At 42.5% G+C, this 24245-nt stretch overlaps 1 protein-coding gene across 1 annotated transcript in view; it reads right to left on the reverse strand.

The window, feature by feature from the left end:
- The window catches only part of PSMD11 (proteasome 26S subunit, non-ATPase 11), a 32372-nt gene extending 14811 nt beyond the window's left edge, over positions 1–17561 (reverse strand). The window contains exons 1-5 of the mRNA XM_059669513.1: positions 17413–17561; positions 14727–14828; positions 8231–8355; positions 2930–3001; positions 2493–2550 (exon numbers count right to left, since the gene is read on the reverse strand). Of these exons, the coding sequence (XP_059525496.1) occupies positions 2493–2550; positions 2930–3001; positions 8231–8355; positions 14727–14828; positions 17413–17503 (448 nt within the window). The 5' untranslated portion in view covers positions 17504–17561. The remainder of the gene's footprint in view (positions 1–2492; positions 2551–2929; positions 3002–8230; positions 8356–14726; positions 14829–17412) is intronic.
- Positions 17562–24245: the final 6684 nt, after the last annotated feature.

A 24245-nucleotide genomic window follows, 5' to 3' on the forward strand; every position in this document is an offset into this window, starting at 1 on the left:
TCTGCAAATCATTTATCTGGTAAGGGACTGGTATCCAGAATAATAAAAACACAAATAATCCAATTAAAAAATAGCAAAGGATTTGAATTGACATTTCTTCAAAACATACAAATGGCCATTAAGTACATGAAAAAATGCTTAACATTATTAGTCATTAGGGAAATGCAAATCAAAACCACAATGAGATACCACATCATGCCCACTAGATGGCTAAAATAAAAAAGACAGCCCTAGCTGGTTTGGCTCAGTGGATAGAGCACTGGCCTGGCGACTGAAGGGTCCCAGGTTCCATTCCAGTCAAGGGCACATGCCCAGGTTGCGGGCTCAATTCCTGAGGGGTAAGGAGCATACGTGAGGCAGCCGATCAATGATTCTCTCTCATTGATGTTTCTATCTTTCTCTCTCCTTTCTGCTTTGAAATCAATAAAAATATATTTTAAAAAATAAATAAAAGTATATTCTTTAAAAAGGGAATGAAGGGCTGCCATATGCTATAATATGGATGAACCTTGAAAACATTATCCTAAGTGAAAGAAGATAATCACAAATACCATATATTATATAATTCCATTTATATGAAACTAGAGGCCCAATGCACGAAAATTCATGAACTTGGGGAGGGGGGTCCCTCAGCCTGGACTGCGCCCTCTCGCAGTCTGGGACCCCTTGGGGGATGTCCACCTGCAGGCTTAGGCCCACTCCCCAGGTTATCAGGCCTAAGCTGGTAGTCAGACATCCCTCTGGCAGCCCGGAAGCCCTCGGGGGATATCTGACTGCGACTTAGGCCCAGTCCTCTAAGCCGCAGTCGGACATCCTTAGTGCTGCAGAGGAAGTGGGAAAGGCTCCCGCCACTGCCACTGCGTTCGCCACCCATAAGCCTGGCTTCTGGCTGAGCAGCGCTCCCCCTATGAGAGCGCACTGACCACCAGGGGGGCAGCTCCTGTGTTGAGTGTCTACCCCCTGGTGGTCAGTGCACGTCATAGCAACCGGTCGTACCGCCATTAGGGTCAATTTGCATATTACCCTTTTATTATAAAGGATGTCCAGAACAGGCAAATCTACAAAGGCAGAAAATAGATTAGTTACTGCCTGGTGAGTGGGGGAGGTGATGGATCAGGGATTAATGGTAAGTGATAACTAATGAGTCCAAGATTTATATCTGGGGTAATAAAAATGTCCAGAAAATCAGATAGTGGTTTAAAGGTTGCACAACTTTGTGAATATACTAAAAACCACTAGTTTGTACACTTTTTTAAAAAATATATATTTTATTGATTTTTTACAGAGAGGCAGGGAGAGGGATAGAGAGCCAGAAACATCGATGAGAGAGGAACATCGATCAACTGCCTCCTGCACACTCCCCACTGGGGATGTGCCCGCAACCAAGGTACATGCCCTTGACCAGAATCGAACCTGGGACCCTTGAGTCTGCAGGCCGACGCTCTATCCGCCTAGCCAAACCAGCTAGGGCATGGTTTGTACACTTTTAAAGGATGAATTTTATGGTCTGTTAACTATATCGCAATAAAACTTTTTTTTTACATGCTACTATTTGTTAGAACCATATGAAATTGTCATTTTTGCAGGATAAAAATTGAATATTAGCAATTTCTTCAACTTAATAGATTACAAAAGCCATGGTCTTCCATATGGGAAAAATAATCCAGGATCTACCTATTAATTAAAAAAAAAAAAAAAAAAAAACCGCAGCAGGCAAAGATTTCAGAGTGTTTAAATACCACACAGGAGAAAGCCTTTACATGGCCCACTCCAACTTCTATATATATTCAAATCTAATTAATTTCTTTTTTAAACTTTTTTATAATTTCTTTTTAAAAATAGATGTTAAGTATAATTATAAACAGATGTGTAAATGTGATAAGACAGTAAAACACTTTGCAATTTGACCTTTCTATTCTCTAAATTTAAAAAATCAGTTCTAGTTAGTTTCTTAGGACTTCCAAATGGCATTTTTCCATGACAGATTCAGTAAGTAAAGAAAGTTAAGCCCTGACCGGTTTGGTTCAGTGGATAGAGCGTCGGCCTTCAGACTCAGGGGTCCCGGGTTCGATTCCGGTCAAGGGCATGTACCTTGGTTGCGGGCACATACCTAGTGGGGAGTGTGCAGGAGGCAGCTGATCGATCTTTCTCTCTCATCGATGTTTCTAACTCTCTATCCCTCACCCTTCTTCTCTGTAAAAAATCAACAAAATATATTAAAATAATATTGTAAGGGAAAGAATATGGATTTTGGCATTAGAAATACTGGAAGAGTTTCTTTAGATTTACTGATTATTTCCTTTGTTGTATCTAGTCTATTGATAAGCCCATTAAAGGACATCTTTTTAAAAAAAAAAATAAAAAAAAAAGAAGGTTAAGCCTTCTTAGAAGTAAGAAGAATTATTAATGCATAACTAATAAGAGTAGTCAGGCTCTAAAATACATTCATTTAGCCAGCTAGGAGTCCTTATTAATTACTACCAGCTACTTACCCAAATGCAATGCTTCCTGGTACCTCTTGGTATCAAAGTACAAAGACACTAGTCTTGCCTAGAAAAGAGAAAAGGCATTGACTGATGAAAGAAAGAAATCAAAGATTGATAGTCACAGAACTGTTACTGTTAAATATTCAAGTCCTGATGATAGCATCAAATTCAGTCCAAAAATATTTATCTAGCCCATAGTATTATCTCTTACTATGGGCAGTGACTATTAACTTTATGATGTTACAGCTTACTTCTCTAAGTTAGCAGGTCTGTCATAAAACTTCAACCAGAGCAAGTCTCATGAGTGAGACTACTAGCAATAATCTTTGGGTGCCTGGATAACACAAAGTTGCAGAAAATACTTTTATCAAGATGGTATTACTTACACTCATAGTCTGACTAATGCACAGAGACCTAAAAACAGGACTAATGTAGGCACATACCTCCAAAGCTTGGCGTAAGAATGTTCTTTTCTCTGATTTGGCCCATTCGATGCACTCTAAACACAACTCAACCTGCAACAGCGAAGAGACAGTACATGCAACGTTATGTCCTCACATTTCTCCCACAAACTTTGCTTTGGAGAATAGCTTTAATTTCCACTTTACATATTACCCATGTTGCTCTATATAATGTCTCAAGGGACATGCCTTGATACACAGATCTCAATGTGTAATAGTTATATTATAATGGAGAACCAACTAGGCTTTTTACACCCAAAGTATCTTGGTGCTTAGACTGTGCTCCTCTGGAAGAGTCTCATTGTTGAGATTCTTCTTCCACCTTTCCCAGCAGAGACCCAGCATTTCCAATATATGTGTAGCCCTGGAATGTAGTATTCTATGATGGCTGAGAAATTTTTAAGTCAGAAATTTCCCCCCAAATAGTTGCAAACAGTAACAATAATGTTTTAATGTGAATATACTGGTAATAAAGGGGAGAAATTCTTAGCCTAAGCACAGATGCCTTGCTCCTAACAGTTGCTTGTAAGACTCAAAGGGCCCAGCTGGCTCTTCCCTTTCAAATTCTAATAAGTGCAACTAACAAATTCATCTAGCCCAGCAAACTTTAGCTTTTATTAAAGAGAACAAATAGAACTTAGAATTAAACGAACACTTAAACAGGCTTTTAAGCTTTATTTATTGGTACTCTGAATCCACAGTTCTATCTGCCACCTAAGCAGTGATGTAATGTAACTGATTTAAAGTAGGGCTCTATGCTAGATGGTCTAAATGCCATCAGGTATCCTTGACATATTAGCTTTGACAAAGTACTTATTAAGTACTGCAATCTTACATTACTTCTGTTACTGCAAGTTTTGTATTAAAATCCTAATCAGAGCATAATATAAAATGAAATTGAAGTTCCTGGAGAATTACTAATACAACAGGTTTTTGCTGTTACTATTGTTTTTCTTTTTTTAAAATATTCTTTTTTTTTTTTTTATTTCAGAGAGTAAGGAAGAGGGAGAGAAACATCAATGATTGGAATCATTGATCAGCTGCCTCCTGCACGCCCCCTACTGAGGATCGAGCTAGCAACCTGGGCATGTGCGCTTGACCAGAATCAAACCCAGGACCCTTCAGTACACAGGCTGACACACTATCCACTGAGCCAAACTGGCTAGGGCACAACAGGTTTTTGATGGAAATCCAAAGTTCTCTTAAGAGATGTTGTAAGGAGAGAAAAGCAAATGGACAGTCCAAACTGACTCATCTTCTACCTTTAAACCCTAAGTCAAAATTCAATAAATAAATGGATGGCTGACATTAAATGGTTATTTAGAGGATTCAACACTGAGATTCAATGAAACCTTTACAACTCATTGGAGCCCTCTGGTGGCTACTTTAATCTCCAACCCTAAACACAACTGACCTCATAAAAATTCTACAAAAACTAAAATAAAAGCAAGCCAATCACAATTTCAGAGTTTTGAGTTATGTTCTAAAAAGTCAAACTCAAAGTAAGATTTCTGTTCATGACATGAATAGAAGTAAAAATATTTTACTGCATAATTTAGCAACAAAAATACAATAGTCTTTTGTACTATACATCTTGAGGGGGCTACAAAAAGCTTACCATCAATTTTAACCAAGGAGTTTTTTCAAACAACACAAAAAATGAATAATACCTAGGCTCCTGATTCAGTAGTCTAGAGTAGAGCTTGGCCACTGATGTATATTCCTAGTTAAAAACAAACAAACACTGAATTCTACTCCAAAATCTCACCTGTCCCCATTCCCCTGACAGTCCAGATGCTGAATGACTCACCCAGGATTACATATCAGCATTGGGATCAGACCTGGACCCTATCTCTAGTGCTCGTTCTATGTCAAACCAGCCTTAAAAAATTCAGGTCAGTACAAACATTTCTTCTAGAGCACAGCTTTTGTACACATGAACATGAACTGCATGTCTGTTACCCATTACAGGTACATGATTTGCATTGTTTAGGACTATAATTGGTGCTTCAGTTCTAAGGGAATGAAATAAAGGCCCTTGTGCCACAGCTGTTTTGTCTGAGGCTTTGTGCTTTGTTCATGCTAACCATGACTGATAACGGGGCTAAGAATGCACACCCGTGCTTCTGGAGGAAGCCAACCCTTACTTGAGTACAAAAGCTTGAGGTGGTCAAAATTAGATATTTAAGTTTTAAATCAATATATTTAACTATTTTTTTTAAGTTCTGTTAACTAAATTCCTATGGGGGAAAATTACTGTTCTAAGTCTAAAACTCTCTCTAGCACACACTCTTTTTTTCCATTAAAATAACTGTTTCAATAATAGGATTTTTGATGTAAGGTTTCTTAAAATGTACTATTTGTTTCTGTTAGACCCGTGGTCGGCAAACTGCGGCTCGAGAGCCACATGCGGCTCTTTGGCCCCTTGAGTGTGGCTCTTTCTAAGGCTTAGAAGTACCCTAATTAAGTTAATAACAATGTACCTACCTATATAGTTTAAGTTTAAAAAATTTGGCTCTCAAAAGAAATTTCAATCATTGTACTGTTGATATTTGGCTCTGTTGACTAATGAGTTTGCTGACCACTGAGTTAGACTATAGCAAAAAAAAAAAAATAGCTTCCCATAGGCAATTTCCTAGAAAGCCCTGGAAGTTAAGGTAAATTCTGGGATTTCAGTTCATTATTTGACAAGAATTTTGGTTCAGTTTCCTTTCTCTTCTCCTCAACCCAATTTTCTACTCCCCTCCCCTTACCAACCACCCCACTCCCACTCCCCTGGCCCAACCCCCAAACCCAATACATATATCCTCATTTTCTAAGCTCTAAACCTTAGTACGGAAATTGACCCAAACCTAATCTGAATCGTATCAGCTTTCAGAAAAGAGCAAGCTGCAGACTGTTCTGCAGATCTATCTAACTTATGGGTAGTCCCCAAATAGGAAAAAAGCAAGGAAAAGCCCCTCCCCCATACTCTTGGTTCCAAACTCCCCAACACAAAGTCTTAGCTCTCATAAAAGTGTTCTAAAACTTCCTATTTTGTCTCAGGCCTCAATACTACTATGAGAGCGATCCACCTATGACTCACTCCTCTATCCTTTACCATCACTCAATCAAAGAATTTTCTAAGATGAAGATTATATCCAAGTCAGAGACCTGTAGTCACCTAAATAAATGTAGTAACAAAGCTCTAGCAGGTTTGGCTCCGTGAATTGAGTGTCAGCCTGCAAACTGAAGGGTCCTGGATTTGATTCCGATCAAGGGCACATGCTCAGGTTGTGGGCTCGATCCCCAGTAGGGGGCGTGCAGAAGGCAGCCAATCAATGATTCTCTCTCATCACTGATGTTTCTATCTCTTCCTCTCCCTCTCCCTCTCCCTTCCACTCTAAAATCAATAAAAATATATTTTTAAAAAACAGTCCTGCTACAGCCTGGCCGGCATGGCTCAGTGGTTAAACATCAACCGATGAACCAAGAGGTCATGGTTCAATTCCTAGTCAAGGCATATGCCGGGGTTGTGGGCTCAATCCCCAGTGTGGGGCATGCAGGAGGCAGCTAATCAATGATTCTCTCTCATCATTGATGTTTTTATCTCTTTCTCTCCCTCTCCCTCTCTGAAATCAATAAAAATCTATTTAAAAGAAAAAAAAAGTCCTGCTACATGGATGAAGACCAGCTCTCAATAAAAAGCTATAATGATAATCATCCCCCCCCCCCAAAAAAATCAGCCTATACTTAGCACAAAAATGGCATAATGACCTAATACCTAAGAGTGTTTCCTTTCACCCTAGGAAAAGGAAGAAAGGGTTCTACTTGACAAAAATGTAATATACAAATAAACAACAGCAATGTACAAACACAGTTAAGGGAGAGCCTTACCAGACATGAAGCCACATGATATAAAGGCCAGTAAATCGCATCAGACAATGATAGGCAAGTACTAAATTATGATTTGGAAAGATTTCCATAAAGAAGTAGGAGAACTGACTGTTAAACAATGCAGTTCTAGCCACTAAGTCAGCTCTATGTTACGGGAAGGGACAAATTCCAGGAACCAGTGTACAAAGGAGTGGCTTGGATAATTAACTTTTTCTGCCTAAAAAGTTCCAACTAACATTTATTGGTTGGTTTCAAGCTATCATTTAGTCAGCCCATTCTAAAGGCACACTATTTCAAACAAAAGGTGGTGCTACTTTCTCATGAGAACAAAGTACAATTTATTTTTTATTGATTTGAGAGCGAGAAAGAGGAAGGAAGGATAGAAATAGAAACATCCATGGGCTGCCTCCTGCACACTCCCTCCTGGGGATCAAGGCCAAAACCTGGGTATGTGCCCTGACTGGGAATCAATCCAGTGACCTCTTGGTTCATGGGTCAATGCTCAACCACTGAGCTACACCAGCTGGGCACAAAGTACAATTTAAAAAGAACATAGTTCTGCCAGAAACAAATTAATTTGAAGACTTCTCTACAAATAAAGTTAGTTTATGCCATTTAAAAGACATGATTTTTTCAAAGTGGAATCTAAATGTCCTAGGTTTCTGAAATGCCTCATTATTTACTCAATATGCTACTATGCCCTTTCATACCTTTTAGTTTTACACCCAGAGGCCACAGCAAACAATTATTCCTACAGATTCAAGTAACCACAATATACTCTGCTTGAATCTGCCACTTTTTACAGAATAAGTTTTGACTTTGATAGTGTCTCCTTCCCCTAAATTGCAGTAAATACAGCTATCTTTGAAAAGGTTGGAAGAGGCTCAGTGAATCCAAAGAGGCACTCTTCAAACACAGGTCAGGGTCTAAGTCTGAACTTGTAGAGGACATGTACAGATACACCAGTGGCTTCCGCACACGACACACAAACAGATGGGTACTCACCCCTCAAGAAAGACATATACTCGGAACAAAACATGCAAAGAAAGGATGCCTCAAGACTTAATTAATGCTCACAAGCTTTGTGACACAGAATGAAAGGTACCATAGACACAGAAAACATTACAAAAGTGTGGCAATACAATACCTCAAAAGCAAGAATCAGTTTGTGACCCTGATGTAATGAGGATTCCAGGGACCACTAACAATCTCCACTTACAAAGCAAAGCATGGAACAGACCCAAAGTATCAAATGCCCTGGAACAAAGAGAAACTGACATGATAAGTCCTGAGCTGTTCTCCCAGCTGTCCCTTCTACATGAGTACCACAGTGCAGTCAGGCACTGCTTTCACCAAAACAGACTTTTTAAAAATAATGTCTACCTTCTTGTCATTAAAACATCTTACCTCCTGCCCTGTAGCTGCTTCCATATCAAGAAACAGATCCAGAAGAGATCTGACAAGACGAGCTGCTTTAGCCTTGCTTATGGAATTCAAAAAGGGTCGCACATATTTCAGGAGTCCTCCAAGCTCTGAATGAAGGCAATTCAGAAAGGAAAAAAGTAAACATCAATAATAGGAACAAAATACCCATTTAAAAGATAACCCAAGATTATAAAATCAGTACTTAGGTCACTGGAATCAGTCTAAATGAAAGTTAGTAGGAATTGAAAGCATTCTTACAAGTAGGAGTAGCAAAAATAAGCTAACAACATATACCAAATTTGTACTGTTCTATTCCCCACTCAACCACTGGATTACTGTAAGGGCCTTAGGAAAAGCTCATCTCTCTGCCTCACTTATCCACTTTAATGAAAGATAAACAGCAAAGTATCATACTCCCAGACAAGTTTGCTAGAACACAGAATATGCTGTGCCTCTGCCACCTTGGACAGATTATAGGAGTTGTTTGTTTTTAATTTTCAAATCAGCCTCAGCAGTTCCACCTGAACAGAGATTTCCAATTCCAGGTTCCCTTTTTCCTCCCTTCCCCAAGTACTCCCCAGCTTAGCCTTTTAGCAATATCAGTTCCCAGGCACTCTTTTGAATAAACTTTTTACATAAAAGTTAGGGTGTTTTTCCCTTTTGATATTCCTCATTTATCTTCAAAACGTAAGTCTTAAACTATGATCAAAAAAAGGGGCACACCATAAAGGTTTCCCCCTGTATAAGGAAAGAAGTGATACAGTAATTCTAAGGGAACATCATTATCAGGAGTTTCTAAAAATTAGAGAATATTTCAAGTGACAAATAAGGAAGTGCTTCTGAAATGTAGGTTAAAATTACTATAGTGCCATTGCCTCTATATTATTCTCCAATTGTAGACTCATCCTCCTGAGAACTCTAAATCAGGGCAAGCAAACTTCACCCTCCTGAGAATGCTAATTCAGGGTCCTGAAATCTTCATCTGCCTGAAAAGTCACGGGATGCATGGGACTGTGTCAGGTACAAAAGGAACCTTACACAGAGTGGAAAGGTTCATCTTTCTCTTGCCAATACTGACCTTTGATTTCTACTGTCTAAGATTTTCCCCCCATTCACACTCCTGCTCTCATGCTTCACTCATGCTGCATTCCCATCTGGAATTTCTCCCCATCCTCTTAACCTAGGTGACTCACATCTCTTTAGGTCCAACTAAAGTCCTGGTAAATCTTCCAAGCCAACTCCAGACTACAGTGATTTCTCCCTCTCAAAATCACTCTGCATTTATGCAAATTCCAATTATATAATCATAGCTTTTAAAAGCAGTCCAGTGCGATGTCTCTTCTCCCACAGCATTACCTACTATGCTTGAACAATTCTGAATAATCTTGAGTGACAGAAATGTTCAGAAAGCAAACTACTCCAATGTTGGTCAAACTAAATTTTTTTGGAACATGAGTCTATATCCTCCTTCCAAGTGGCTTCAGAGATTTGGTGACAACTACGTTTATATCCCCCTAACCTTCCCTTTCTCCAAACTAAACATCTTTACCTGTTTCAACTGTTCCTCCAATGTCCTGGTTCCCAGATTCCTTATCACCTTAGTTGCCCTTTTCTGAATAAACTCTAGTTTGTAGATATACCACTTGTAATACCCAGAACTGAAAACAGTGCTCCAGGTAGGGTGCAACCAGTAGAATCGTGTCTTAATTCTTTTCACCTAGCCACCATATGTAACACAAATAGCGTGTTTCGCTTTTTCTAACATCACTCTTGGTTCAATGAATCCATGAAGGTCTTTTTGCAGAGACAGGTAATTCCCCACCTTCCTCTGTTTTGATAAATATTTTAAGTATATAACTTTATTCTTAGCACACTGAATTTAATCTTGCTGGCTCTGACAATAACTCTAAATCTTAATTCTGTCCTGTACTAAGTCATCTACAAAAATAAGCACACCTTCTGAAATGGCTTCAGCCATCAGATGCTGACCAGAAGAACAAGGACAGATCCCTATGCCATGATGCTAGAGACTTTCCTTCAGGCTGACAAATGATCCATTTGTCATCATAAATTCATAACCTATACCTGTTATTATGGCAAATCTTCAAATACTCTGATATATCAGATATGTAGTCATTATCACTCCCCTAACCCCTAACCTAGGGGTTGGCCAACTTTTTCTGTAAAGGGTCAGATAGTAAATATTTTCAGCTTTGGCTATAAGGTTTTAGGGGCAGGTACTCAACTCAGCCTAACTGTAATGCAAAGCAGTCATAGGTAATCCTATCTAATAATAGACAAACATGGTAATTGACCGTACCTTTGCTACGCCTCCCATAGGCTAATCAGTGAGATATGTAAATTAACCGCCAACAAAGATGGCGGCTAATTTGCATACTGCAGGCAGATCCCGCTGCTCCGCCCACCAGGGGCTGGCAGCAGCGCAATCCCGAGCCGCTGGCTGCCCCAGCACAAGATCCTGGCCTGCCGTGTGTGGGGCGGGGTGGGCGGCAGCGTGATCCCAAGCCGCCACCCACCCCAGCACAGGATCTGGGCCTGTCATCTGCGACCGGGAGAGATGGGACAGACACCACGGGATTGGGCGTGCCATCTGCCACCAGGGGAGCGGGCCTAAGCCAGCAGGTGGTTATCTCCCGAGGGGTCCCAGACTGTGAGAGGGCACAGGTTGGGCTGAGGAACCCCCCGCCCCCCGCCAGTGCACAAATTTTTGTTCATGGGGCTTCTAGTTCTATATAATAAAAGGCTAATATGCACATTGTCCCCTTGGGCAGGAGTTTGACTTACTGGGAGTTCGACCAGGGGGTGGGGTCAGCAGGCCAATTGCCGCGGCCCCGCTCCCCAGCCAGTTCTTCCCCCAATCGGGGTTGGAGCCAGCTGGCCAACCTCCCACGTTGCCCCCCCACACACACACAACCCAGCCGGCCTGGCTCGATGGGCCAGATTGGGGCAGGCCGGCCCCACCCCGCCCGTGCATAAATTCGTGCACCGGGCCTCTAGTATGTAAATAAGTAGGTATGGCTATGTTCAACAAAACCTTATTTATAAGAACAGCTGCCCAGCCACTGTCTGTGGAGGAGCCCTGCATATCCACGGTCTAATAAGGCTAACCAAGAAAACCAAGAGTGAATTTGGAATAATCTTAATAAACCCACCGTTCTAAGCGATTAAAACATACTTATCAAATAATCTGTCCCAGAACTTTACTGATGATTACCAGTTTATCGTGTCTAGTATTTTTTTATTGCCTTTTTGAAAAGTGGAATAATATTCATCCATACTGTTTTCTTATATCTCTCCATCCTCCATGATTTTTCTCAAAATAATAACAGTGGCTCTATAAATATATCTGTTAGAACTATTCTTTTGATAATAAAAGACAGAAAATGTCAGAGCCTAGAACTTATTTAAAAAGACTATCTGCTGCTCTCTCTTCTCTCACCTACCTTGGCTTTAATTCTTTCTGGTATTATTTCTATCTTTTTCTTTTTTGAAAACCATTTTCCTTCCTGGAAAAGGCAGAAGCAAAACATGGGCTAAGCAATGTGCCTTCTCTTTAGCACCTGCTAGCATGACAGTATTTTCTCCAAGCACTGAGTGTGTTATTCTCTTCACACTAACGGAGAAACAAATAACCTCTTAGTTGCCAAAAGACTCAATTCATTTTTTATTTTAGCCTACTATTGTTTCTTATTCATTCTTAGTTATATTCCCTGTTTCTTTCCATGTTCACATATACTAAATTAAATTTTTAAATTTCCACAGAATCATATAACTTCTTCCTCCTATTCTGAGATTATTTGCAATTATATGATCAGAACTTCCCTTTTAAAGCCTCACAGAACTCAACATAATTTCATAGTCTCAGGCTATGAAATCTGCAGACCCTGCACTTAGGCACCATGTCTGATAATACTCAGCAATACTTTCTATCACAACTTTGCACAGGACACAGTCTGATTCACCAAGTCCCAAAATGAGTGCTGTCAGTCAAAGACCTTATCTTAAACTTTTTGAATAGAGTACTTAGCACAGTGTTAGCCATGTATTAAACGCATAAAAACTGAAGATTCATGAAACACATATTTTCTGTTCTCAGAAATCTCCAAATCAAAGAAAACAATACAAGCCTATCAATTATTAATAGCTAAATAAGGTAAATGAATGCAGGCCCCAAGACTTCCTTAGGGTTTCTATTGTATATACCTATATTCTCACTCTTCCTTAGAAAACAAGTTTTTAAAAGTTCTTATGATTCACCTGTTAAATTCCAATAGGATTAACAGTACACTTCTAAACTTCTCAGGTATGGGTTACAAGGAAGGGAGGGCAAGGAATAAGAGAGTAAAGCATGAAAAAGGAAATTTCAAGTAAAACAATTAACATTTTGGGATAAATTTTCTGAAGGACTGACTATATACTACATGCCGTTTCTAATTATCTATGCTACTGCAGGGAAAGACATTTGGATGTTTCAGTAACAGAAAAATCTTAAATCATTTCACTTGGTTCTATAATTCTTTCAAGAAAATGACCTTGTTAATAATATTTTGTATGGACTAATTATCAAAACTGTTCTCTAACTCCAAAGCTCACATTAACTGACGGGCAAAAAGAATCCATACCTGTGTTAAATAGGAGGGAAATCAACATAAAATAAAAAAACACACCACCCACCACTGATAATCCATAAGGGGATAACTATGGGGAGCAAAAACCATTACACCATGAGGCCATGAACTCTGTAATAGGACTCCATGGGCTCAAATCCTGGCTCTCTCACATACTAGCTGATAGACCTTAAGTAAGACAGTAACTTTCCTGTGCTCAGTTTCCTCAGGTGTACATAGATAAGAGAATCTACCTTATGGAGTTGTTTCAAGGATTCAATAAGCTAAACCATGTTTGTGCTTAAAACAGTAACTAGCCCTAGCTGGTTTGGCTCAGTGAGCAGAGGGTTGGCCTACAGACCAAAGGATCCCAGGTTCAATTCCAATCAAGGGCATGTACCTCAGTTGCAGGCTTCTCCCTGGCCCTGACGGCCAGCCCTGGTCAGGGCACGTGCAAGAGGCAAGCAATCAATGTGTTTTTCTCACATCGATAGTTCTGTCTTTCCCTCTCTGTTCCACTCTCTCTAAAATCAATGGAAAAATATCTTTGGGTGAGGATTAAAAATAAATAAATAAAATAAAATAACCAGTAAGTAGGTCATTGTAAGCACTCAAAAACTGTTTTGTGTGTATTTTTTTAAAAGACTTTTGGTTATTTTCACTGTTTTTTTTTTTTCCTTTTTTTGAATATATTTTTATTGATTTCAGAGAGGAAGGGGGGGGGAGGGAGGGAGGAAGGGAGGGAGGGAGAGAGAGAGAAAGGGAGAGAGAGAGAAAGGGAGAGAGAGAGAAACATCAATGATAAGAGAGAATCACTGATCACCTGCCTCCTGCACGCCCCCTACTGGGGATCGAGCCTACAACCTGGGGATGTGCCCTTGACCACAATCGAACCCAGGACCCTTCAGTCTGCAGGCCGATTCTCTATCCACTGAGCCAAACCAGCTAAGGCTATTTTTCTTATTATAGATATTTTAAGTAAGATAAAGACCCACAGAAACATATCCTCCCAACTTCACACAACTTTCTATTGATTTAGCCTAATAATTTGTCATCCTTTATTGGGAAAGATCTTGGTTCTCAAGTTCAGGAAGTTTTGCTATCTTACACCTAACATTCTCTTGGATAACAACATAATTTGGGGAAAAGTAATTCATGAGGTCTCCTACCAGAGCTTAATCCATTCTAATCAGATAAACTCTAAATTCACTGTAAGGTCACCAAAACTCATCCATCTTAAGTTTAAGCGGGCTTCTCTGACTACTATTACCACTTTACTAGTCAAAGGCCCTTCATGGTCAACAGGAATCTTATTCTAAGGACATACCCATCACCATCTGAGGCCTAGAAAGTCAATGGTTCAATCACAACTAGAATGTTTGGGCAGGGACATGCGCAAAGACGTAGGTATCAATTAAGAAATCTTGGGAAGGCTCTTCCCATTTAATGTCTGACCCATCCTGTAGCAGGAAAAAAAGGACATTAAGTTACTTACTTACATGCAAAATCCCTAGTCATTTACACACTGGGAGCCTAAAGTCACTACCCACCTTAAATAAATCAGAGCTGCTCAGTGAAATCACTGAAGACTGCTCTGCTATTGCTGCTGCCTGTACGAATGGGAATACAGCTAAAATTCAAACCACAAACTAATCCCAGATCATGGAATCTAAGATGAACAGCTTTTCCTGCAGCTGCAGAACAAAAAACTTTCCCGTGAAAGAACTGAATTTAAAGGCCACTTAACCTCTTGCTAAAAAAGTGAAGCTCCTATGTTCCTTCAACAAAAAATTGCAACTTCACCCAGCATTACAGGTAAAAGGAGAAAGCAATCCATTTGTAGCACTTACCTGCAGCTTGTCCAGTCTTTGCCAGGAGAGACCCCAGTTCCAGGATGCTCTGCTCTTTGACCTGCACTGCCTCCTCATCATTCTCCTGGATGTCACGCTTCACTGGGAGAAGAAAATCAAAACCTCTTAAAATTCTGACAAAAATGCAGACTAAAGGAAATTTCACCCTCACAAGGCCAATTACAAACTCAGTTACCAAAAGACAAGTTCGAAAGCTTTAAAAAAAGTAGAAAAATCATGTACATCATAATAGATTCTTCTCTTTTATTTTAAATGTGCCTTTCATTCTATCAGACTTTCCCTTGCCCACATACACTGAGATTTCTGTTGCAGTCATTTGGTTAAGACAAAATTCAAACAAAACAAGTTCTTCATACTCATGGTAGTAAGCCCCAGGCTAGGCACTGTTTTGTGAAAATATTCAACATATCTGTGCATTTACCTGCCACAAACTAAAATCAAATGACCACGTTACTAATGACTATAAAGTCAAGTCTTTCAATAAACCACCCTACTGGTGTGCTCAGTGGTTAGAGCATCAGCTGGCACATCAGAGTGGTTGGTTTCATTCCTGGTCAAGGGCACATACCTGGGCTGCAGGTTCGATCCCCAACCCAGGTTGGGACATGTGCAGGAAGCAATCGATTTCTCCCCCCCCCCCCTTTTCCCTCGCCCCCTTCCCTCTCTCCAAAAAAAAAAAAAAAAAAAAAAAATCAATGGGAAAAATACCCTCAGGTGAGGATAAACAGTCTCCCAGTGAACTTTAGGCCCGTGAAAGCCTCCGCTGACGGGTGCTAGGGGTACGCAGCTCTACAAAGCCATTCAGGAAAAACAACCCTCTCAAAGCTCCCGTGTGATCGGTAGGAGGGAAGCCCGTCCTAATGGACTCAGGACCTGTTAAAATAACTTCGTGCTATCCGTTCCACCTTCGACTGCTCATAACTAGTCTACATCCGGAACACTGCATAGCCTCTCCAAACGTGCAGAGGTAATCTGCGTGAGCATCACCAGTTACCACTTGTCTTACAAGCATCATGACTTGGCAAAAACCAAGACTTTGAAACTCCATCATGGAGTCCGGGGAAAGTAGGGCTGTCACCCATCCTGACTCCAGCTCTGACCGGGACGCTTTCAGGGAACTCTCTCCTGGGTAGTGAGTGGGCAAGCAAGAGATCCTCGCCTTACAGTTTACCGTAATTCCCATTTCATAAAGGACAAAACACTAGGCACGAAAAAATTCAAACCTGTGCTGCTCACAGTAGTTCTGAATGTGAGTGTGTGTCCACAGAATAAAAATACACATGCAACAGGGGTTGCGATGGCTCTGGCTCTGCAACTGCAACCGATAAGTCAAGATCAGAACTTCCAAAGGAAACACCCGATATTTACCAATATCATCCACTCACAAAGGCACCTTAGCTCCCCGGAGGGGACCCCCTCTGCCTCCAGGACCCCCAAGGATAAAGACATCAGGACCTTGCCATCGTCCTTCCTCCACGCAGCTAGGAATACCAAATTTCAGACCAGTCAGTCAACAGAAAGCCAGCCTCCTGGAGGTCCCACATACACGTGCAGTCTCCTACTACTTGTTGATCCGCATCAAATCCGCTCCGGCTACGTTAGAAGCTCACACTCCTGCGTGCGCCGTGCAGAGCTGGCTCGGGCCCTAGTCCTAGCTGAACCCGTCATGACTGCACATGAAAAGCATTCTCGGTCATCATGCTTTTATCTCTGTTCACACCTGAAGCCTAGCAGAAACCCGTCGGAAGGGGCTGGCCGGGGCTCCCACTGCAGCCTCCCCGCCGTGTGCCAAGGGTACCACCACTCACTATGCCGGGTGTTCAGGTATTTTCCTTCCATTCTCCCAGCGACGGGCAGCCGGCCGGCCCCCGAGTTCCCTGAACTCCGCGGCGCACAACTAACTCCCTAACTCACTTCCAGCCTTTGCAGGGGAGAGGAGGGCGATGAGTCACCTCCTCCGGCCCGACGGTGCCACCCCGACATCGCGCTCTTTACACCCCACCCGGGGGCCAAGGATCGCGGCGGCCACCGCCTCACCCCCAGTGCCAGCCCGCGGCGTGTGCCCCCTCGGGACTCCCCCCAGCAGGAGGAGGCCCCCTCTCCCGCGGAGCCTACCGCCGCGGTCCGGGGAGCAGCAGCAGCTCCCAGCGTCCCGTGCAAGCAAACTCCGAGGAAGAGCGAGCGCTCGCGCTCCCGCTCCCACCCGGACCTGGCGGTGCTGATAACGACGGCGGGAAATGCCTGTCCACAGCGGGTCTCGCCCGGGCCCTTCCCCTGGAGGGTCTCCGACCGGGTGGCCGGGCGGCAGCAAGCACGCCGCCGGCGCTGCTCCGGGTCCCGGCGGCTCGCTCGGGCCGGAGCGGGAGACAAGTCCAGGGAGTGGTGCGGCCCCGGCTCGGCCCGCTCTCCCGCCCCGCGCGGAGCCCACGGTGAGTCAGCAGCCCGCCAGCGGACGCCGGGGCTGTCTCGGGGCTTCCCGCCGGCGTGGGACCCCGGGGGCTCCAGGGAGCCCCGAGCGGCCTGTGCCCCCGGCCCGGCCCCCCTCACACACACACAGTGAGTCAGCAGCGCCAGAACCGGCTCGCCCGGCCCCGCTCCGCCGCCGCCGGCCGACACCGGCCGCGCGGGGACAGCAGGGCCCGGGAGGGGGCGCGGCTGCCTTTACCTATGGAGTGGAGGATGTCGATGGAGGCCTCCCGGTCGGTGCTGAGTAGAGACTGGGCTCTCTGGAACTCTACCACCGCCGCCGCCGCCATCTTACAGCTCTCACACTGTCCGGGCCGCGGCCGACGCCGGAAACACACGCCCGGAAGACCCGCCTCCGTGCCCCTCCCCCCAGGGGGCTCCCCCTCCTCCCCTCCCAGAGCACCACGGGAGTTGTAGTCTCTACGCCCGGCGAGAGGGGTGGAGGGTGAGGATGAGAGCGGGGCTGCTCGCCGGTGGGCGGATGGCTCCCCGACACCGCCTAGCGGCCTGCCCGCGACTAAAAGAGGACGTGCCTAGCAATGGGAGCTCAAGGCCAGGTAGTCCCCAACCACCCAAAAAAGGTCTCAGCCTCGACTCCCCACCATCGCCCTTGAGAGGGTATTTGAGCACCGGGCTCGGTATCCATTGAAAGCTCTTTTCGCTTTCTTTGTAGCTTCTAGGTTTAATCATTCGCTCAGGGCCATAAACAATCTTATAAAGTGCTCACATGTGGCTCACAAAGAACAGCACCATTCAAATTCGTTCAAAGGTCTAACGACACTTGTGGGAGGCACACGCGCGCGCGCACACACTTTCCGGGCAAGAATCCTACAGAAAGCTGGACAGCCTGTGATTGAATCCACCGGGGTTGGAGAACAGTGATGTCAGAAAGTGAAATATCATCTTTGCCCCCACGCACCAAATGAATTCCTCTCGGGAGTCACACCGAAGCCTAACAGCTACCCAAATTCCCCAGCTCAACAAAGAAAAAGCGGCCTTGGCTGGTGTGGCCCAACGGGTAGAGCGTCGCCCCCCGCGCACTGAAGGGTGCACGCTGGATTCCTGGTGAAGGGCAGCTACCCGAGTTGTAGGTTCGAGATCAGCCCCTGCCCGGGGTCCTGCGGGAGGCAGCCAAACGATGTGTTTCACATCAATGTGTTCTCTCTCTCTTCTCTCTCTCTCTTCTCTCTCTCCCTCTCCAGCCCCCTCCCTCCCATCCACTCTCTCTAAATTTTAATCCAATTAATATTTAGACAGTAATTTTCACTAATTTATTTACTCGCTATTTCTTCTTGTACTTCATTTTCTTTCATTTCTCTTCGTAGAGCATGTATTCTATCAAAAAAACGGACTGAAAACTGACGTAGTCCATAGGCGCATCCTTCGCATGCACCTAGGTTGTTGGAGCGTTCCTAGGGCCAGGCAGATGTTTCACTTCTGGATAAAACAGACCCTGGACTCTTGTCCCCAGAAAATCTAACTAAAATAACTAAAAAGTAGTTATTTCAGAGGGAGTCTATGGGTGGCAAATTTTCTAGGCTTCGGTGTACCTCTAATTATTTATACTTACTCCCCAAATTTGAGAAGTGGTTTGGCTGGAATAGAATTTCTAGTTGTCACATTTCGTTTTCTTTCAGCACTTTGAAGAAAGTGTTTGTAAAACTGGAAAGCATAATTCTGTCTTAAATAAGAGAGATGTGACACAAAAAAAGATAAGTCTCTTGTTGAAGGAAGCAATCTGTGCACCTAAAAATACTTGGATTATACAGGATTTATAACATGGTTTGCCATCCTCTGTAGCAATAAGAAATGCAAAGATATAGAATACATATTTACAACTCAGCCAGCTAAAGAAAGGGCCTTGATCAAGCAGAGTAAAAAGTCTCACGTTAAATTTGACATGTTCTTTTGATACCAGAAGTTATAGCCCTCCTTGCTCTGCTTCTTGGCGGAGATAGTATATCCTTGAGATATCAAAATATTTTATGTAAAATCTTTTTTCCTCAGCATGTGAAATAAAATCCCCTTATCTCAGTGTTAACTCCAAAGCTTACAAACCATGTTTTAAAGAATTGAATAAAATCAAAACATCAAAAGTAAGAAATATTGGTCCAAGAGAGCATAAAGGGGATACATGGTGATGGAAATAAATTTAATTTAAATTAAATTTTAAAAAGAAATATTAGTTTATAACATATGCCTGTTACTACTCACCCAAATTATAAATGGTCTCAATTATTTATGCATTTCCTCTGATTTTCCCTCCAATGTAGCACCATCCCTTGGTATTGTTTAGGGAATAATGACAAGAAAAATAGTCTGTACATGTTCGGTACAGATATAACCATTCTAACCATGGTAGGCCTAACTACATAGTACATGTCAGCAACAATGTAACTTCCCTCCCCCACCCCCACCCCCCAAATATTTTCAATCTGCGATTGGTTGGGTTGGTTGAATCCCCAAATGTGACACATGTGAACACTCAGCAGAGGGCCAACTGTATGGATAACTTGTAAAACGAGGCAAGGAGAACAGTTCAGTTTTCTGGTCTCCCTGAGGTATCAAGCTTGAGTTTAAAGATACATCCTGAAGTTTTCTGAAACAAGAACACACACTGATGCTCTGTTTTTTCCATATGTTCTACTGTTTCTCATGTCTGCTGTTGCAGATGAAAGTCAGATGACAATCTGATTCTTATTCTTTTCTCAGTAATTTGCTTTTCTCTCTGATAACTTTAAGAATGTTTTTTTATTTTTGATGCTGTGAAATGTCATTATTACATTATTTTGTTTGGGGTTTTTTTTCTTTTTTAACATATGATTTATTGATTTTAGAGAGAGAGGGAGAGAGAGAAACATCAGTCGGTTGCCCCCTGTACACTCCCCTACCAAGGATTGCACCCATAATCTGGGTATGTGCCCTGACCAGGAATCAAAACTGGTGACCCCTAGGTGCCCAGGACGATGCTCAACCAACTAAGCCACACCAGCCAGGGCTGTTTTTGTTTTTGTTTTTCTTATTTATTCTGTTCAGCACTTGTCTCCAAATCTATTAAGTGCAAACAAAATTCAAGTTTAAAAAAAAATACTCTAAAATATATATTAAGGAAAATGAATGGTTTACATAACCTTAAAAAAGGAGAGTAATTGGCCCTGGCCGGTGTGGGTCAGTGATTAGAGTGTCGACCCTGGGTTGCTCCCTGTCGGGGCACCTATGGGAAGCAACCAATCGATGTGTCTCTCACATGGATGTTTCTCTCTCTTTCTCTCTTTCTCCCCTCCCTCCCTCCCTTCCAGTCTCTAAAAAATCAATGGGAAAAAATATCACCAGGTGAGGATTAACAAAAAAAAAGAAAGAAAAAAAAGAAAAATAATTGGGGAAAAGGAGGCTTGCTCTACCAGATATTGAGACATATTGCAAGGCCATAATTTGCAAATACAAATGGAACAAAAATAGAGAACTCTAAGAAGGACCCATTTATATATAGGCACCTTCCATACAATGGCAATAGATCGCTTCTCAGGTGAAGTAGGAAAAACTGGATCACTACCTAACATCATCAATAAGAGTGAACTTCAGACGAGTTAAGAAACTAAATGTGAAAGGGAAACTACAAAACTGACTGAATAAAATGTAGGATGAACTTTGTGACCTAGGGTAGGGAAGAATTTACAACTCCAAAAACACAAACCGAACGGGAGAACAAACAAGATTTGATTGCATGAAAGCTATTTCTATCCCTGAAAGATACCACATAAACAAAGTTAATAGGTTACAGGATGGAAGGAGGTATTTTCAATGTCTAAAACATATAGGGGGCCAGGGCCGGTTTGGCTCAGTGGATAGAGCGTCGGCCTGCGGACTGAAAGGTCCCAGGTTCGATTCCAGTCAGGGGCATGTACCTTGGTTGCGGGCACGTCCCCAGTGGGAGATGTGCAGGAGGCAGCTGATTGATGTTTCTAACTCTATCTCTCTCCCTTCCTCTCTGTAAAAAAATCAATAAAATATATTTAAAAAAAATAAAACATATAGGGGATTAACATCCAAACATACAAGGCCTGGCCTGCGTGGCTCAGTGGTCGAGTATCGACCTATGAACCAGGAGGTCACAGTTGATTCCTGGTCAGGGCATGTGCCCAGGTTGGGGGCTCGATCCCCAGTAGGGGGCATGCAAGGGGCAATGATGTTTCTGTCTCTCTCCCTCTCTCCCTTCCTCTCTGAAATAAGTAAAAGTATATTTTTATAAAAATACAAGGACCCGAGGGTCATCTTTCTTTCAGCATTGCTTTTGTCTCTTTGTGGTTGCAAGAGGGCCACTGTGGCTTCTGGGAGTTTCTCCTCACACACCTGCATGGGAAAGCAGTTGTTCCTTATGCATCTCTGGTATTGTAGAAATACCTTTCTGCTAGGTCCTATCAGGTCCCCATGATCAGGACTGGGTCACACAGCCAGGCCCCAGCTGCGAGAGTGGCTGGAGAAGCAATGTGTGAGCATTTTCAGCCTCCATCGTGGGAGACAGGCTTTGCAACAGGAAGAAGGGCTGGAGAAGTGCAGTTGCTGAAATAACAGAGAACATTGCCATATCTGCCCTCCAGGTCTCCACTTTCTCCTGTCACTGCTTTCAGACTGATGTCTGCGCTTCCTGCCCGACCTTCCATGGCTTTCATACTTCCATTTTCTTACTGCATCTGAGAGAATCTCTACAGCTAATCTTCCAGTGCACTGTTCACTCTTCAGTGTATCGATTCTGCCATTCAACCCATCTACTGAGTGTTTTATTTCAAACATTATGCTTTAGATTGTCAAGTTCTCCAATTTAATTCATCTTTATAATACCTATTCTCGCTTCATGGATGCAATAGCCTTGCATCTCTCTGATTATATATATTTTAAATATATTTTATTGATTTTTTACAGAAAGGAAGGGAGAGGGATAGAGAGTTAGAAACATCGATGAGAGAGAAACATCGATCAGCTGCCTCCTGCACACTCCCCACTGGGGATGCGCCGCAACCAAGGTACATGCCCTTGACCGGAATCGAACCTGGGACCCCTGAGTCCGCAGGCCGACGCTCTATCCACTGAGCCAAACCGGTTAGGGCTCTCTGATTATATTAATAATGCTTATTCTAAGGGTTTGTTTCAACTCCATTAGCTATGTTCCCTCAAGTAAAATTCTTCTGTTTTTTAATTTTTTATTTATTTATTGTTTTACTCTATTTCAAGGTGCTACTCAAGTATCTGGGGACTCTTTACCATGGGCCTTTTTTTTTTTTTTCCTCAGATCCCTACTAAACTGAAATTTTCTCAACTTGGGGTGTAGTTGAGGGACGCAGATTGGATTGCTGGAGCTTTAAGCACTCCTCCTGTCTCCCTGATATTGAGCCACTGGAGACACAGTTCTAGTTATGAACCACTGCTCCTGCCAGGAGATAGAGGTAACACTTGTATGACCTCCAGAAAGGAGGATGGAGCGGGATGCAGGAAAGATAGGCCTGGAGGCTGCCACTGTACTGCCTGGCTCCCACAGGAGAACGGAACTCCTGCCTCTTGTGGGAGTAGCATAGGAGGATTCCCACAGGCACAGGGACTGACACCATCCTCTTTCATTCAAGCCCATCAGGAACTTCTCACAATCTCTGATAACTCATCTTGTTTTAGAGCACATGTGTGAATATATTAAATGCATTCTCCACGCGCCCCTCCCCCCTCCCCATCATTTCTAGAGTCCTGGGAAAAGGACAGAAAGTGTGGATGTGCTCATGGGATGTGCTCAGTCGCCATTTTGGACCAGGAACTCTTCTGTAAAATTCAAGTAAAATATTGTCTTTTAAAAAAGTCATATATATATATATATATATATATATATATATATATATATATATATATATATATGTATTTTTTTTTCATTGAGTTTAGAGAAAGAGGACGGGAGGAGGAGAGAGGAGAGAGACATCCATTGGCTGCCTTCTCTGACTTGACTGGGGATGGAAACTGCAACGTGGGTATGTGCCTTGACCTTGAACTGGTGACCTTTCAGTGCACAGGATGCGGCTCAACCAACTGAGCAACACTGGCCAGGGCAAAAATCATCATGTATATATATATATTTTTTATCATGTATATTTAATTTGTATTTTTCTATCTGGTCATCCATCTGTCCTATCTGTATCTATCTATCTATCTATCTATCTATCTATCTATCTATCTATCTATCTAAAGGCCTAAGTGACTGACTGACTGAATGACTGGTTGCTATGACATGCACTGACCACCAGGGGGCAGACACTCAACACAGGAGCTGCCCCCTGGTGGTCAGTGTGCTCCCACAGCCAACCTCCTGCAGTCCCTCCCCCTGGCTGCCAGCCTCCCAATCAGCCCTAATTGGGGGTGGCTGGCTAACCTCCCTCAGTCTCTCCCCCGAGCTGGCCACGCCTTCTCCCATTGGCCTGATTGCCAGCCAGGCGGAGGAACCCCACCCATGCATGAATTCGTGAACCAGGCCTCTCGTATATACAGAAAAGAGGAGATGTCTGGAATGCTTTTAACTTAATATTTAAATAATTATTTCTGGGATTCAGAGTGATTTCCTTTCTAACTTGTACTTTGCTGCAATTTCTGCATTTATAATAAACATGTAACATTTTTACAAAGAAATTTATTCTTAAAAGCATGCTAAGGTTGTGAGTGTTGGGATTACAGTTAATTTTTCATTTTGCATTTCCCAATTTCAACTGCATACCTGCATTTATATTTTTAACAAAAAGTTCAAATGGTGACTAATTCAAAATTGAGAGATATCAAGGTAAATAGTTTAATAGTACCATGAAATATATTAGAAGAGTTGAAAGTATTGATCTTTTCAAATAGGAGTGGTTGAATCTTCATATTTTAGTTTAGGTAATAAGATTAAATATGTACAGTGGGAAACACCTATATCGGGGCTTTTACAGTTGTTATAAGTGCAATCAAGTCACTCTTCTGAAAGTCTCTATGAAGATCAAATGCAAGAGAGAAATTTCAGAAGGA

Source organism: Myotis daubentonii, chromosome 16 (assembly GCF_963259705.1).
Source record: "Myotis daubentonii chromosome 16, mMyoDau2.1, whole genome shotgun sequence".
Classification (NCBI taxonomy): domain Eukaryota; kingdom Metazoa; phylum Chordata; class Mammalia; order Chiroptera; family Vespertilionidae; genus Myotis; species Myotis daubentonii.